Here is an 18,553-nt window from a genome sequence, read left to right as displayed (position 1 = left end):
TTATTTTAATGCACATTAGGGTTGCTTCCATGTCTTGTAAATAGTGCTGCCATGAACATTGGGATACATGATAATGTGTATTTCCAAAATAATTTCTTCTTCATTTCTGTCCATGGGATTTTCCAGGCAAGAGTGCTGGAGTGGGGTGCCATTGCCTTCTCCATCATTAATTAGTAACATGGCCTAAATTTCTTTGCTATGTCACTTCTTCACAAATTTATTGTTTCTTTGTTTAAAAAGTATATAAACATCCAACTTTAATTACTTCTTAGTTTTCACATCTATGAGACCTCTTTATGGACAAAATTATTTTTTTTCTCCTGTTAATCTACCTGTGTCAATTTCATTATTAGACTAGCAAAAGAACAAAGAGAGATGGGGGAATTTTTTTTCCTTCTCTGAGAATCTTGCTTTTTCCTAAATGGTCCAGAACAAAATTTGTATTACTCTTTCCTTATTTTCATTTTCCCACTCATTTTATTGGCTTTGTCATAATTTATTGTATTATGTTTTTAAATCTTACCCAGTTTCTTGTATATTTTTCTGCAATAGTAAATTCCAATTATGAGCATCCCAGTTTTAAGCAGTTCCGTTATATTTTTCCACAAAAATTTTTCTGAAAAGCAAAACAAAATATAGACATGTACAGTTAGATTCAATATTCATTCTTACTCCCCTTTCACCCCAGAAGAATCCACTTTCATTTTTCTTCTCCCATCTGGAGGAATTTAAAAGATGTCTTTTTGTTCAAAAAAACAAAAACATGTTTTTTAACATCAGCTATGTCTGTGATATTACACTAGTTGTGATGGGGAATGCATCGAAACAGAATTTACACTTTCTTTGCTCAGGAAGGTTCCCTGCAGTTATATGATGTATTAGTTGGATCTCCAGGAGTTCTGGTCCTTAAGGTTAGGTACACCTTAGAAAAATGGCCAATGAATGGTTGGTTAACTTAATTTAGCCATAGAGGACTAAACTAGGAAAGAAAATTTGTGGAGAATTTTTATGGATCCCAATCAAAACAGTAAAAGGAAATAGAATTTAAAATTTGCAGAGAGTTTAAGGGGACTCTGTGACCATATCAAGCATACCCGCTTTCACATTATAGAGGTCCCAGGAGGAGAAGCGGAGAAGGCATCGGCACCCCCACTCCAGTACTCTTGCCTGGAAAATCCCATGGACGGAGGAGCCTGGTAGGCTGCAGTCCATGGGGTCGCTAAGAGTCGGACACGGCTGAGCGACTTCACTTTCACTTTTCACTTTCATGCATTGGAGAAGGAAATGGCAACCCACTCCAGTGTTCTTGCCTGGAGAATCTCAGGGACGGGGGAGCCTGGTAGGCTGCCGTCTATGGGGTCGCACAGTCAGACACGACTGCAGCGACTTAGCAGCAGCAGCAGCAGTAGGAGGAGAAGAAAGAAAGGAACAGAAAACACATTTGAAGACATAATGGCTGAAAACTTCTCTACCCTGGGGAAGGAAATAGGTATCTAGGCCCAGGAAGCACAGTGTCATAAGTGAGGTGATTTCAAAGAGATTTACACCAAGTCATTTAGGAATTAAAATGGCAAATGACAAAGATGGAGAATATTAAAGGAAAGGAGAGGTCTTTGCCATGAAAAATTCTTTCCATTTAGTTTTCCTACTTGCTAAATATCAGGTCTTCCTTGGTGGATCAGATGGTAAAGAATCTGCCTGCAATTTGGGAGACCTGGTTCGATTCCTGGCTTGGGAAGAGCCCTTGGAGAAGGGAATGGCAATCCACTCCTGTATTCCTGACTGGACAATTCCATGGACAGAGGAGCCTGGCATGCAAAGAGTTGGGCACAACTTTGCTAAATAAGTCAGAGAGAGAAAGAGATTGTATGATTTTATTTATATGTGGAATCTAAATAATACAACAAACTAGTGAATGTAACAAAAAAGAAGCAGACAGAGATACAAAGAAGAAACTGGTAGTTACCAGTGGGGAGGGGAGAAGGGCAATATAGGGATTAGAGCCAGGGACATACAAATTATTGGGTGTAAGAAAGGCTCAAGGATGTGTTGGTTAACACTGAGAATATAAACAGCATTTTACAGTAATAACTGTAAATGGAGAGTAACCTTTAAAAATTGTATAAAAATTTAAAAAATCTAAACTTCCAACCTAATATCTGATGAAAATAGAAGCAAATTAAATGCATGAAAAGTAGAAGGAATAAAATAATAGAGATTAGAGTAGAAATAAATTGACTAGAAAATATATGATAAAGCTATTCTACTTTCAAGATAGGTGAAATCGTACATCTATACAAATACTTTCCCAGGAAGTGCATAGCAGTTTTATTTAGTATCCAAAAAGACGGAAACAAGCCAAATACTTGTAAACAAGTTAATAGATGAATCAATTGTGATATATCCATATAATAGGATACTACTTAGTAATAAATAACATGGATGGATGTCAAAATAATTACTGATTGGAAGAAGCCAGAAGATAAAATAGGACATAGTGTGTCATTACATATCCATAAGAATCTATATAAAAGAATATGTGCTGTGTGCTTAGTCACATAGTCATGTCCAGCTCTTTGCCACCCCGTGGACTGTAGTCCGCTGTCCATGGGGATTCTCCAGGCAAGAATGCTGGAGTGGGTTGCCATGCCCTCCTCCAATATAAAAGAATAATTTTTATATAAAACTTATAAAAAGAGAAAAATGGTCTGGTTTCCTCAAATTTGTATTAAAAAATCCATAGTGATATATTGAGGATTTCTCTTTATTAAAACAATCTTGTGGCACTGTATACATGTACAATATTTTACAAATCTCCAAAGCACAAAAACTATAAAATATCTCCATATACAGTTGAGAATGATGCAGAAGCATATTTTGTGATAGGAATATGGCCTTCTAAAAATGCCCACATACTAATCTTTGGATTCTGTGAGTATATCATCTTATATAGCAAAAGGGACTCTGCAAATGTGATTAAGCTGACATCCAGATGGGGAAGCTATCTTTGATTTTCTGGGTGGGTCAAATGCAATCACAAGTATAAATGAAAGAGGGAGGCAGAATGTCAGAATCAGAGGAGGTGTGAAGAAAAAAGAAGGCAATGTGTGGAAGAAAGGGTACATTTAAAAATCGTGTAACCTTCAGTGTGAGAGACAAATTAAAATATTATTTATATGGCTTCTCAGGTGATGCAGTGGTAAAAAATCCACCTGCCAATGCAGGAGATGCGAATTCGATCCTTGGGTTAGGGAGATTCCCTGGAGTAGGAAATGGCAACCCACTCCAGTATTCTTGCCTGGAATATTCCAGGGACAGAGGAACCTGGAGGGGTTCAGTCAGTCATGGGGTTGCAGAGAGTTGGAAGTGACTGAGCATACACATCTGAGCATCTCTTCAATCTGAGAGATACATTTTTCCAGATGGTGCTAGTGGTAAAGAACCTGCCTGTCAAAGGAGACATAAGAGACATGGGTTTGATCCTTGGGTCGGGAAGATCCCCTGAAGGAGGAGATGGCAACCCACTCCAGTATTCTTGCCTGGAGAATCCTATGGACGGGGGAACCTGGAGGGCTATAGTCCATGGGGTGTCAAAAAGTCAGACACGACTGAAACGACTTAGCAATATGCCTAGGAACATAAAGAAATATAATGGAAGGTGAAAGCCCAAGGGAAAAATGGAAAAGCTAAAAAAACAGCAGTAGTGAATAAGTAGATGGACAATGATAAATAAGATAATAGGGTAATGAAATTCATCTTCTTTTGCTTCTGAGCAGTTTCTTGACAAAGCTGTGCAGAAAAGATCGAATTCAATCAATAAAATTAGGAGGCAGATAAATCCTTCGATTTGGTAATACAGGTTCCCAAAGCAACGTCATCTGACAGATTATAAGTGGGAGCATTCAACAATGACAGAATGACAAAGGAGAAATTATGACTTTGATCTTTTAAGAGGTTAGTAAAGATTTCTCGAGAATCTCAGTTAAAAAGAATTTCTCTAAAGTAATAGTCACCAAAAAGAAATTTATTAGCCACTTTGGATACAGTTACGCTCCTTGAAGATTTGGAAAAATTAAAATGAGTGCTTCAAGGAAATGCTATATCAGAAATTGCAGTAAGTAACCAAAATCTAAAAAGCTTTGAAGAAGCTATTCTACAAATAGTGACGTCAGGCTCTATACATCAGTACTTCTCATCTCAACATTTTATACCTCGATGACTCTCATCTCAACATATCAAAGAATATGGTAATCATTGGAATTCACTAAACAAAAATATTACTCACCTCTTTCTGTATTGATCACTAAAACACAAAAGAAAAATTGTGGCTAGTGAGCAAAGTAAAAGTGAAAGAAAAAGAGCAACGGGATAGATTAAAGTTGAAGAATAAAAGTTAGAAAAGATTAAGATAGAACAATCTGGTCATCAACAAAGTTATATAAAATTGCCATTTTCTTGAAGGCATGGAAAGAAAAGAGGAAATTTAAAAATAAATATGTAAATGCTAGTGAAGACAAAGAACACAAAAATGTACTGAAAAACCCACTAATAAGATAAGCACTAGGATAACACTAAATAAAAATATTACTCATGTTCTCTGTGTATTGATCACTAAAAAACAAAAGAAAAATATTCAGCATTTATGTAAACATCAGAATAATTAAGAAAATTTGTGTTTGTGTTCTAGAGAGGTGAGTAGGCTAATTTTCAATTTGTTTCTCATAGACTATTTTGCAGATTTTATTTCTGCCTCTTATCTTCAGCATATATGCTATTATCATCCTGAATGACTTATATGGGCAAAAAACCATCACACTCTTGCCATTGCCATTTACATATAGATTGCATTATTTTCAACTTAATATAAATGTATAGCTTTTCAAGCACTTTTGAAAAGACTATCCTTTCCCCATTGCTGAAAAATTAGTGGACCTTATATGCATGTGCTCATTTCTGGGCTCTATTCTGTTTCATTGGTCTGTATGTTCGTTTGTATGACAGTTCCAAAGTTCCATATCATTTGGATTAGTGTAATTTGAAATCAAGGAAGTGTAATATCTCCATTTTATTCTTGTTCAAGATTGTTTTGGATCTTTTGTGGTTTCATACACATTTTAGCATTGATTTTTCTATTTCTATGTAAAATACCATTGAGATTTTAATAGGAATTTCATTGAATCTGTGGATTACTCTGGGTAGTATGACCATTTTAACACTATTAATTCTTCCAATCCATGAACATAAGATATTTGTCCATTTATTTGTATCTTCTTGTAGTTTTGAGTATATAGATCTTTTACTTTCCTTGTATTTGGTTAAATGTATTTTGTTCTTTTTGATTATTCTGTAAATGGGATTGTTTTCTGTAAATGGGACTGTTTACTTGATTTCTTTTTTGGATATTTTGTTTTTAATGTAAAGATATGGTACTGAATTTTGTGTTTCTTTTTTTATGTGTGTTTCTTTATCTTGAAAATTTATATGATTTTTAAATGAGTTTTAGAAGTTTTTTGGTGACATCTTTATGGTTTTCTACATGTAGAAGCATGCAATCTGGGAATAGAGACAATTTTATTTTTCCTTTGTGATTTGGATAACTTTAATTTTTTTCATGTGTAATTGCTCTTGCTAGTACTTCCATTACTAGGTTGAATAGAAGGGAGAAAATGGGCATGCTTGCCTTGTACAGGATCTTAAAGAAAAAGCTTTTTCTTATTAATTATAATTCTATCTATGGGCTGTTCACATATGGCCTTTATTGTGTTAAATTCCTTTTATATCTATTTTGTTTGAAATCTTTCTTTTTCTAAAGCATGAATGGATGTTGAATTTGGTCAAATGCTTTTTCTGCATCTATGGAAGTGATCATGTTGTTTTAAATATTATGGTCTGTGATGTCCTTTGGACTGCAAGGAGATCCAACCAGTCCATCCTAAAGGAAATCAGTCCTGGGTGTTCACTGGAAGGACTGATGTTGAAGCTGAAACTTCAATACTTTGGTCACCTGATGTGAAGAGCTGACTCATTGGAAAAAACTCTGATGCTGGGAAAGATTGGGGGCAAGATGAGAACAGGACAACAGAGAATGAGATGGCTGGATGGCATTACCGACTCGACGGACATGAGTTTGGGTAAACTCTGAGAATTGGTGATGGACAGGGAAGCCTGGCGGTGCTACGATTCATGGGGTCACAAAGAGTCGAACACAACTGAACGACTGAACTGACTGACTGACGTCGTATCACACTGATTGATCTGGGTATGTGGAACCAACCTTGTATCCTACTGGTAAAATCCCATTTGGGCATAGTGTATAGTTTTTTGATGTGCTGTTGAATTCAGTTTGCTAGCTTTTGACTGAGGATTATTACTTTTATGTCTAAGCAGTACTAAAAGGGAAGTTTCTAGTTATAAAAGATTACACTAAAAATATCTCCAAAGTTTGAAAAAAAGATCTCAAATAAATGATGTTATATCTCAAGGAACTGTAAAAAGAATAAACTAAACTCAAAGTTAGCAAAAGGATGGAAATAATAAGATTCAGTGCAGAAAACAGAAACAATGAAAAAAATTAACAAAACAATATGAGATTTTTCAAAAAAAGATAAAATTTGCAAGCACTTAGCTAGACATGATTAATTAAGAAAAAAGAAGACTCCAATAAGTAAAATAAAAAATGAATGAGACATTATAAAAGATCTCTGAGAGATTTTTTAAAAAAGGATCCTAAGCCCTGTTGCTCATCTGTATATTTTCTTTGGAAAAACATCTATTTAGTTCTTTTGCCCTTTTATAAATTAGCTCTTTTTAATATTGGGTTGTATGAATTGTTTATATATTTTGGATATTAACCCATTTGGTCATATAATTTGCAAATATTTTCTTCCATTCAGTAGGTTGTCTTTTCTTTTGTACAAAAACTTCTGAATGATAATATCTTTTTTCATTTTTCTTCATTTATATTTTTATCTTAATTTTTCAATAAATATATTACCTGATATATATCCACACTCTTCAAATTCATGACTTTAATGACTTCAGAATAGTCCATTAAATTAATATTGCAATTTTAAATAGTTAAAAATTACATATGCTAGAGACTATTAAATACATTAGAACAAATTTAATCATGAAAATAAATGTCATTTTGCAATGAGAATATATCTAATTCTTTGCTGTATTCTATACAAACTAATTTCTTAAAAAAAAAAAAAAACTTCTAAGCTTAATTAGGTTCCATTTGTTTATTTTTGCTTTTGTTTCCCTTGCTTGAAGAGAAAGTTCTAAAAAAATATTGCTAAAACATGTTAAAGAGTGTACTGCCTATGTATTCTGGAGTTTCATGGTTTCTGGTCTTACATTAAGGTCTTTAATCCATTTTGAATTTATTTTTTGTGAGAAAATGTTCTAATTTCATTCTTTTACAGGTAGCTATCCAGTTTTCCCAGCACAACTACTAAGGATATAATTTACAACATAATAGAGATAATTAACAATGCTCTACATTATAGGTGAACAATTGTTAAGAGAATAAATCTTAAGAGGTCTCATCACAAGAAAATTTTTCCTATTTTATAAATATGTATTTATATGAGATGAGGATGTTCATTAAAATTATTGTGATAATCATTTCATGATAAATGAAAGGCAAAAGATGCTGTATGCCTTAAACTTATACACTGTTGCCTATTAACTTTTAATAAACCTGGAAGAAAAAAATTGAAAAAAAGTAAAAATTTACTGTGGCTTAAAAAAATAATTCATACAGATTAGTCCTAATTCTGCCTGAGTAATCCCCTCAGTTTGCAGAAAGCAATGGCACCCCACTCCAGTACTCTTGCCTGGAAAATCCCATGAACGGAGGAGCCTGGTGGGCTGCAGTCCATGGGGTAGCTAAGAGTCGGACAGGACTGAGCGTCTTCACTTTCACTTTTCACTTTCATGCATTGGAGAAGGAAATGGCAACCCACTCCAGTGTTCTTGCCTGGAGAATCCCAGGGACTTGAGAGCCTGGTGGGCTTCCGTCTATGGGGTCACACAGAGTCGGACATGACTGAAGCAACTTAGCAGCAGTAATCCCCTCAGTTGACTGTTCATCAAACTAGATAGTCCATTATATATTTGAAAGTAAAATAATTGCTACATTTCACAAAGCTTTCCTTTCCCTAAGTCTTTTATTTATTTAATCATTCCTTCTCCATTAGAGTTTGGAGACCCTGCAGATTCTGGAAAATATAACCTGATGTCTTTGACAATGTTGATTCCCAGAGTTAATACAGATTTTATATGACCACTGAATGATGAAATGATAAAGTGAGTTTATCAGATAGGGTCCATATAAATTGCTTTCTTCAGATATGCTAAAACATTGTTAAGATATTTTCTGGCACCATGCAGAAGTCTAATATTATAAATATTCAGATCTATCACTGCACTCATTTTTTAAAACTTACCATATCCTATAGCAGCCAAAGAGACAGTGGGTAATTTAATCATAATGTCAGATGTGAAATATGGAACTCCAGAGATCTCTTAGTTGGCTCCTATATACAAAACAGTATTTTCTTCCCTTCTTTCCTGTAAACAGAAAAATCACAGCTCAGGTCCATTTTCCTCAGGAATGCTGACCTCCATCATTCCCTGGGGAGTCAAGGGAAGATTGCTGGATCTGGGTTGGCCCACGGTGGGAATTCAAGGAGGGGCTGGGATGAGAAGGAACTTCTCTCCTGGGTCCTGTGTTGTGAGTGAGGTAACCTCATCTGACAGCACCAGCACATGGGAGTGAGGGAAGCTCCACCTGACCACAGACCTGCTCTCATTCCATTTTCCTTCCCAAAGGAGGTATGAGAAGCTGGAAGAGGTCTAGGAAAGATTCCAGACCTTTAGAAGAAGGCTTGCCTGAATGAATTCTCACATTCGTTTTGGATGAGTGACTGAGTTCAGAGGAGGAAATGCAGATGAAAGACTCAGTGCTCTCCTCTGACACAGGATACATGTCTCTCCTGGATAGACAGTGATGGAAAGAAAACCGAGAGATGTAGAGATAATGCAAGGAACATGAAATGTATCCAGAACCAACTAGGGATAAATAAGTTCTGAGGACCAGAGAGAGTAAGATAAAAGCCTAATATCTGAGATTGGAGAAGATTACAGCTTTTCTAGAAGAAACTTTAATGTTTTCTAACTAGGGAAAGAAAGAAATCAGAACAAAGATAGACAAATCATAAGATGCTAAATTTAGGTCCTTTTTCTTAGAGTTTCTGCTGTGTCTATGGACCTTTCTCAGATCCTTTACACACACACACACACACACACACACACACACACACACACACGCCACCAGTGCCCTTCTACATGATAAAAGTTTCTTTTTATACTTACCTGGCTTAATCACCAACAGAAAATATCAGTTTATTAGCACACACTGAACATCTCTCTTCTCTTAAGCCTCCCCTGAAGCCCTAGAAGCGTCAGTCAGACCACTGAGTTGCTTCCCCTCTATGCACTCCAACCAATAGGAACAGAAGCATAGCACAAAGACACAAGGTAGCTGGGAGGGGACTTTAGATTGCACTTTGCTCTTTTCCATTCATGGGACCATAATAAAACCCTCACATGACCATAAAGCCAAGTATTTAATCCAAATAGGTATGTTCTCATATGAACACAGACACAGACTGCCTTTTTTCCCCTGCTTTTATTACTTTTGTTATTATTTTAAAGTTTATAGCATACAGTAGAGATTTAAACAATACATTCTCACACCAGCTTCTGAGATTTATGTATTTACTTTAATCAGAGGAAGGAATGTGTGTATACCTCTACAAGTTTTTGCAGTCTTAGCCTTATTAACCCTACGCTTTATGGAAAATCTACCCAGGACATTGAAAATAGCTGATTTCCACATCCCCAGCCCCATAAATATTTCTAGCCCTTTCATTCAAAAAGCTGATGCAGATATTGACAATCACCAAAGAGTTTATTTTCTCCAGGATATTCCCACGAATTACATATTTTCAGACCATAAAATTAAATTAGAACTCTAATGATTGATCTAGGCAAGAACACAGGAACCATCAACCCTTCATGTGTTGTTGGAACATCTCCATTCAGTTTAATCCATTAGGACAAAAACTAAATTCTTGGGATCATGAACTGAATGTATAAGATATCTCCTGGTTCCTTGCATTTGATCCCTGCTGCTGCTGCTGCTGCTGCTAACCACTGTAATTGACCTGCAAGGCTCCCAGGCTCCATACTTATGTCAACATCATGCACTTCTTAGGCCTTGGAGCTGTTTCCTCCTGGTCTAAGAAGGTTCTACATGGTCCTGCCTCTCACATGGCAATTTGGGTGACTTAGTGCAGCAAATTCCCAATGTATCCCCTCCTGCTTTCATATTAGAGAAAATATCCACACAGGAATCTTTGCAGATGAAAACTGCTTAACTAGGCTATTTGGAGGATGCACCCTGGTGGCTCAGAGGGCAAAGCGTCTGCTTGCAAGGCAGGAGACCTTGGTTTCATCCCTGGGTTGGGAAGATCCCCTGGAGAAGGAAATGACAACCCACTCTAATATTCTTGCCTGGAGAATCCCATGGATGGAGGAGCCTTGTAGGCTTTAGTCGACGGGGTTGCAGAGAGTCTGACATGATTGAGCAACTTCACTTTCTTTCTTTCTTTTAGATGGACAAGATTAAGAAGAGATTTCAATGGTCTTGAAAGCACAAGGGACACCAGAAAGGCAAACACATCACAAAACCTCTCCCTTACTTTGGAGAATTTCATGGATCTGAAGGATGTTATGGACTGCAGCTGTGCAGCACCTGTGGCTACCTCGTCTCTTTGAGCCTATCTAGTGATTGCTAATAACTCCCTTTTACTGGACAAATTGTTAGCTCCATGGCCAATGTCAAACAAAAAATGTTAAATAGGAAAAATCTAAGGCAAGAAGTAATAGCCAACTCCTACTATAAAAATTCCATCAAAAATATTGGAAATTTCTACCACACTTGGGATTCCCAGGTGGTGCTAGTGGTAAAGAACCCAGCTACCAATGCAGGTTGATGTAAGAGATATGGGTTCGATCCCTGGATGGGGAGGATCACCTAGAGGAGGGCATGGCAGCCCACTCCAGTGTTCTTCCATGAGAATCCCATGGACAGAGAAGCCTGGCAGGCTGCAGTCCATAGAGTCACACTCAGTTTGACATGACAGAAGTGACTTAGCATGGACACATGTAAACCCACCATTATTCTAAGCTGCTCAGGTGGGAGATTTGGTTACTGCTGATAGAAGAATGGCAATTGGTTTCTCTACCACTTACCTTTAGGGAGAGCTCCAAAAAGAAAAAAATTATAAAGACATTTCTGGAAGTTTTTTGCTTTAAATCCTGAATTCTCTAGGTAAAGACAACTGCTTAGGTTTCCCTGATTTGAGACTATGTCTTGTTCCCATATATCAATATTCTATCTGTGTAATTTTCCTTCTGTTTAAGTTTCTGGCATATGTGTGTATATATATATATATACACACATATATATTCTCCAATTACATAGTGATTCCTGAAAATTTATTTCAAATAATAGAATTCAGTCACATGTCAAATCAAGGGACAATAATTTATTTGTCTCTCCTAATGCTCAGGAAACAATTTCCTTGATTGCAAGCTTGTTTTAATTTTGTTAGTTTATACTGGCTTGCACAAAGTGGAAGAGGGTAGAAACCTAGTAATTACATTTAGAACAAATGAACAATTGAATGAATGAATTTCATTTTTCATTATATTTACTGTCTTTACCATTCTCTTGCCACTTATATTTAAAAGTAATTCATATAGAATAATCTGCAAATTGTTTTCCCCCTAGAGTTTGCTGATTTTCTCATCTCTGTTTGCTCTCCATGAACTGTCTGCCGAGTGTCATAAGGTGCCTGTCTCTCTGTCTTTTTTTTTTTTTTTAATTCCTTTTTGGGTTATTGTTTATCTTTAAACACCTTACTTTAGATAATGAGAAAAGGCTATGTAAGATTTTATTGCCTACTTGCTAATGATTGCAGCAATAAATCAGCCACAACTTAGGACTTGGTGAAGATATCTGGGCTGTAAATTGGTTGACCTTTGTCCATGAGGGAAGGGTAAGGAAAGATATAGTTTTTATTGCTGGAAAAGTAATTTGATGAGGAACTTTTACATGTTTCATTGTTAAAAACAGAGAAAATTTTCCAGGTTCTTAAACATATTAGGACATTTCAGAGGCAAATCATGACAGAAATGGTGCACAAGCACAATGAGAGAAAAGGAGATCTGAAAATAATTTAACAGTTAAATATAATACAGGTTAGAGGAAACTTTGAGAAAGTCTGAAGAGTAAATATCTGGAAGGAGCTGACAGAATGTTGGAAGGCCATTTCTGCATCAAGATATAATGTTGATTATGGATGTCATCAGTACTACATGTAAAGAGAGGCATCCTCTAGGTCTTTTGCTCATATGGTAAAGAATTTGCCAGCAATGCAGGAGACCCGGGTTCGATCCCTAGGTGGGGAAGATCTCCTGGAGTAGGGAATAGCAACCCACTCCAGTATTCTTGCCTAGAGAATGGACAGAGGAGCTAGAGGGCTATAATCCATAGGGTCACAAAGAGTTGGACACAACTGAGCGACCAACACTTTTCTATAGGGTCACAACTCTGGGCTCAATCTAGGGTTGTAATAATTAGACACAAACTTCACGTGACTTGGAAGTGTTTGAGCTCCACTCTTGAAAAGGCCGAGTGGCGGCACACAAGAAGAGGCAAAAATGCGACTGGAACCATTTTTATGATTTATCTGCACAAACAATTCCACAGTTTCTCATACTCGTTTATTGTCTTAGACACTCAGCGATGCCCCTCTCCCCAGAACGTGTTGTTCCCTCTGTTCTCATGATGTTTCTACCAGTTTTTGAGAGTCTTGTCCTCCAAAAGCATTCACTCTCCACAGGATGTAACCTTGCATAGATTAGTTTAGTCAACTCATAACTGTAGCTGAAATGACTACTTTACTCATCATTTGGTAGTAATGTTCTTCTGCCTTGATGATATTTTCCACCATGTGTTCTCTTTTGTGGGGCTTCTTAAGTGGCTCAGTGGTAAGAATCTGCCTGCCAATGTAGGAGCTGCAGGAGCTATGGGCTGGATCCCTGGGTTGAGAAGATCCCCTGGAGGAGGAAATGGCAACACACTCCAGTATTCTTACCAGGATAATCCCATGGACAGAGGAACCTGGTGGGCTACAGTCTACTGGGTTGCAAAGAATTGGACAGAACTGAGTATGAAAACACACACACACACACACACACACACACACACACACTCGTTCTCTTATGCAGCCCTCACTAGAGAGTGAAATATCACTTCCTATATTCTTTCCCAAGCACAATCACTTCGGATAACACCATTCCCCTGTCTCTTCCATCTCTCACTCTGTTCTCCTTTCTATATAAATATGTGTTCTTATATTTCCCATTTAAAAACAGAATAAAATTAAGCAAAGCTATTCAAAATAAGCTCAAACAAAATTTCTTCCTTCTAACCTGCCTTCTGTTAAAGATTCTGACATTTCTTTTTTTGGTATTAATTCTAGAAGGTCTTGTAGGTCATCATAGAACTATTCAACTTCAGCTTCTTCAGCATTAGTGGTAGGGGCATAGACCCGGATTACTCTGAAATTGAATGGTTTGCCTTGAAAATGAACAGAGATCATTCTGTCATTTTTGAGATTGCACCCAAGTACTGCATTTGGACTCATCTTTCAGTGTCATATCTTTTTGTCTTTCCATACTGTTCATGGGTTCTCAAGGCAAGAATACTGAAGTAGTTTGCCATTCCCTTCTCCAGTGTATCATGTTTTGTCAGAACTTTCCACCATGACCTGTCCGTCTTCGGTGGCCCTACATAGCATGGCTCATAGTTTCATTGAGTAGACAAGGCTGTGATCCATGTGATTAGTTTGGTTAGTTTTCTGTGACTGTGATTTTCCTTCTGTCTTCCTCCTGATGGATAAGGATAAGAGGCTTGTGGAAGCTTCCTGGTGGGAGAGACTGATTGTGGGGGAATCTGGATCTTGTTCTGATGGGTGGGGCAGTGCTTAGTAAGACTTTAATCCAGTTTTCTGTTGATGGGGCTGTGTTCTCTCCCTGTTGTTTGGCCTGAGGCCAAACTATAGTAAGGTTAGTGGTGGTAATGGTGACCTCCTTTAAAAGGACTTATTCAGTGCCCCTGACCCCCCAGCAGGCCACAGTCAACCCACGCCTCCACCAGAGACTCCTGGACACTCACAGGCAAGTCTGGCTCACTCTCTTGGAACCCTGCTCCTTTCTCCTGGGTCCTAGTGTGCACAATATTTGGCTTGTGCCTTCCAAGAATCTGTTTCCCCAGTACTGTGGAAGTTCTGCAATCAAATCCCACTGGCCTCCAAAGTAAAATTCCTTGGGAGTTCTCAGTCCTTTTTCCAGATCCCCACTTTGGAAAATCTGTTGTGGGTACTAGAACTTTCTTAACAGTGTTCTGCATTTTGTGGGTCATCTGCTCAGTGGCTCTATGGTGGGGCTAATGGCGATCTCCTCCAAGAGGGCTTATGCCACATGCTGTGTGTCCCAGGTCTGCTGCAGCCAGAGCCCCTGTCCCTGTGGCAGGCCAATGCTGATGCACGCCTCTGCAGGAGACACTCAACACTCAAAGGCAGGTTTGGCTCAATCTCTGTGGAGCCTCTGGATCCTGATGCACACAAGGATTTCTTTTCAGCCCTCTGAGTGTCTCTGGTGGGTATAGGGTTTGATTCTAAACGTGATTTCTCCCCTTCTACCATCTTAATGGGGGTTTTCTTTTGCCCTTGGATGTGGGGTATCTTTTTTTTTGGTGGGATCCAACATTCTCCATCCGATGGTTGTTCAACAGTAAGTTGCAATTTTGGAACTAACACCAGAATTTTGGAACTAACACCTTCTAGAGCTAACACCATAATAAGATGTCATTTTCATCATAGGGGACTAGAATGCAAAAGTAGGAAGTCAAGAGATACCTGGAGTAACAGGCAAGTTTGGCCTTGGAGTACAAAATGAAGCAGGGCAAAGACTAACAGAATTTTGCCAAGAGAACACACTAGTCATAGCAAACACCCTCTTCCAACAACACAAGAGACAACTCTGCACATGAACATCACCAGATGGTCAATACCAAAATCAGATTGATTATATTCTTTGCAGCCAAAGATAAAGAAGCTGTATACAGTCAGAAAAAACAAGACTGGAAGCTGACTGTGGCTCAGATCATGAACTCCTTATTGCAAAATTCAGACTTAAATAGAAGAAAGTAGGGAAAACCACTAGACCATTCAGGTATGACCTAAATCAAATCCCTTATGATTAAGTAGTGTAAGTGACAAATAGATTCAAGGGATTAGATCTGTTAGACAGAGTGCCTGAAGAACTATGAATGGAGTTTCATGACATTGTACAGTGATCAAGAACATTCCTAAGAAAAAGAAACGCAAATAGGCAAAATGGTTGTCTGTGAAGTCCTTCCAAATAGCTAAGAAAAGAAGAGAAGCTAAAGGTAAAGGAGGAAAAGAAAGATATAACCATCTGAATGCAGAGTTCCAAAGAATACCAAGGAGAGAAATAAGAAAGTCTTCCTAAGAGATCAATGCAAAGAAATAGAGGAAAATAATAGAACGGGAAAGACTAGAGACCTCTTCAATAAAACTTAGAGATATTAAGGGAACATTTCATACAAAAATGGACACAATAAAAGACAGAAATAGTAAGGACCTAACAGAAGCAGAAGATATTAAGAAGAGGTGGAAAGAGTAAACTGAAGAACTATACAAAAAAAGATCATGACCCAGATAACCATGATTGTGTGATCACTCACCTAGAGCCAGACATCCTGCAGTGTGAAGTCAAGTGGACCTTAGGAAGCATCACTACAAGCAAAGCCAGTGGAGGTGATGGAATTCCAGTTGAGCTATTTCAAATCTTAAAAGATGATGCTGTGAAAGTGCTGCACTCAATATGCCAGCAAATCTGGAAAACTCAGCAGTGGCCACAAGACTGGAAAAGGTCAGTTTTCATTCCAATCTCAAAGAAAGGAAAAGCCAAAGAATGTTCAAACTGCCATACAATTGTGCTTATCTCACACGCTAGCAAAATAATGCTCAAATTCTCCAAGTGAGGCTTCAACACTATGTGAACCGAAAACTTCCAGATGTTCAAGCTGGTTTTAGAAAAGGCAGAGGAACCAGAGATCCAATTGCCAACATCCATTGGATCATAGAAAAAGCAAGAGAATTCCAGAAAACATCTAATTATGCTTTATTGACTATGCCAATAGTCAGTAACAAACTGTAAAATTCTTCAAGAGATTGGAATACCAGACCACCTAACCTGCCTCTTGAGAAATCTGTATGTAGCTCAAGAAGCAACAATTAGAACCAGACATGGAACAAAGGACTGGCTAAATTGGGAAAGGAGTTCATCAAGGCTGTATATTGTTACCCTGCTTATTTAACTTATATGCAGAGTACATCATGCAAAATGCTGGGCTGGATGAAGCACAAGTTGGAATCAAGATTGCAGGGAGAAATAGCAATGACCTCAGATATGCAGATGGCACCACCATTATGGCAGAAATCGAAGAGGAACCAAAGAGCCTCCTGATGAAAATAAAAGAGAAGAGTGAAGAAGCTGGCTTAAAGCTCAACGTTCAGAAAACTAAGATCATGGTATCTAGTCCCATCACTTCATCACAAATAAATGTTGAAACAATGGAAGCAGTGACAGATTTTATTTTCTTGGGCTCCAGATTCACTTACAGAGGGTGCCTGCAGCCATATAATTAAAAGATGCTTGCTCCTTGGAAAAAGAGCTATGTCCAACCTAGCTGCTGCTGCTGCTGCTAAGTCGCTTCAGTCATGTCCGACTCTGTGCGACCCCATAGACGGCAGCCCACCAGGCTCTGCCGTCCCTGGGATTCTCCAGGCAAGAACACTGGAGTGGGTTGCCATTTCCTTCTCCAATGCATGAAAGTGAACAGTGAAAGTGAAGTCGCTCAGTCGTGTCCGACTCTTTTCGACTCCATGGACTGCAGCCTACCAGGCTCCTCCATCCATGGGATTCTCCAGGCAAGAGTACTGGAGTGGGGTGCCATTGCCTTCTCTGATGACCAACCTAGACAGTATATTAAAAAGCAGAGATAGTACTTTGCTGACAAAGGTCTGTTTAGTCAAAGCTGCTGTTTTTCCAGTAGTCATGTATCAATGTGAGAGTTGGATCACAAAGAAAGCTGAGTGCCAAAGAATTGATGCTCTTGAACTGTGGCAGTGGAGAAGACTCTTGAGAGACTTTGAACTGAAAGGATATCAAACCAGTCAATCCTAAAGGAAATCAGTCCTGAATATTCATTAGAAGGAGTGATGCTGAAGCTGAAACTCCAATACTTTAGCCACCTGATGTGAAGAACTGACTCTTCTTGATGTGGAAAAGACTCTGATGCTGGGAAAGATTGAAGGCAGGAGGAGAAAGGGACGACAGAGGATGAGATGTTTGGATGGCATCACCGACTTGATAGACATGAGTTTGAGCAAGCTCCAGGAATTGGTGATGGACAGAGAAGCCTGGTGTGCTGCAGTCTACAGGATCACAAAGAGATGGACATGACTGAGCTACTGAGCTGACCTGAACTGATTTCTTTTTACATTTTACAAGTTAATGTTTCTTTGAAAGAGTGGTCCAGTCAGCCTCCTCACTCATCTAATATCCATTGTTTATAAATTTCACAATGTTAGCATTCTAATGCCTTTTAATTGAAGAATGAATAAACACAATGTGGTATATCCATACAGTGCTGCTACTGCTGCTGCTGCTAAGTCGCTTCAGTCTTATCCGACTCTATGTGACCCCATAGAAGGCAGCCAACCAGGCTCCTCCGTTCCTGGGATTCTCCAGGCAAGAATACTGAAGTGGGTTGCCGTTTCCTTCTCCAATGCATGCATGCATGCGTGCTAAGTCGCTTCAGTCGTGTCCGACTCTGTGCGACCCCATGAACAGCAGCCCACCAGGCTCCTCTGTCCACAGGATTCTCCAGGCAAGGATACTGGAGTAGGTTGCCACTTCCTTCTCCAAGATAAATTCTATCAAAAAGGAACAAACCACTGAAATATGAAAAAGTGTGTGTCTCTAAGACATTATGCAAAGTGAAAGAAGCTAGACATGAAAGACCATATATTATATGACTGCAACTGTGTATATCCAGAAAAGGCAAATCTATATATAGAGAGAATAGATTAGTGATCCTTGGATCTGGGGACAAAGATTATTTGAAAATGAAAGCAAGAGCTCTTTTGGGGAGATGGAATCCTTTATGATTGGATCAGTGATAATTGCCCAACTATGTAAATATGTTAAAAATTATTGAGTTGATTTTTTAGAATGAATGAACACTTGAATGAATGTATGGTATGCAAATAACATCTCAACAAACCTTCTTCTCAGAATTATCACAGAATTAAGTACCTTG

General features: G+C 38.2%; 1 protein-coding gene across 8 annotated transcripts in view; it reads right to left on the bottom strand.

The window, feature by feature from the left end:
• Positions 1–9,516, bottom strand: part of LOC105603754 (butyrophilin subfamily 1 member A1-like) — a 71,834-nt gene extending 62,318 nt beyond the window's left edge. For all 8 annotated transcript variants that reach the window (XM_042237225.2, XM_042237229.2, XM_042237230.2 and 5 more), the window contains exons 1-3: positions 9,382–9,516; positions 8,454–8,577; positions 524–616 (exon numbers count right to left, since the gene is read on the bottom strand). In XM_042237225.2, coding sequence (XP_042093159.1) covers positions 524–616; positions 8,454–8,496 — 136 coding nt within the window. In that variant the 5' untranslated portion in view covers positions 8,497–8,577; positions 9,382–9,516. The remainder of the gene's footprint in view (positions 1–523; positions 617–8,453; positions 8,578–9,381) is intronic.
• Between the last annotated feature and the right edge of the window lie 9,037 nt (positions 9,517–18,553).

Source organism: Ovis aries, chromosome 20 (genome assembly GCF_016772045.2).
Source record: "Ovis aries strain OAR_USU_Benz2616 breed Rambouillet chromosome 20, ARS-UI_Ramb_v3.0, whole genome shotgun sequence".
In the NCBI taxonomy this organism is placed as follows: domain Eukaryota; kingdom Metazoa; phylum Chordata; class Mammalia; order Artiodactyla; family Bovidae; genus Ovis; species Ovis aries.
The sequence above is the reverse complement of the archived record's forward strand: the minus strand, read 5'-3'. Positions and strand labels throughout refer to the sequence as shown.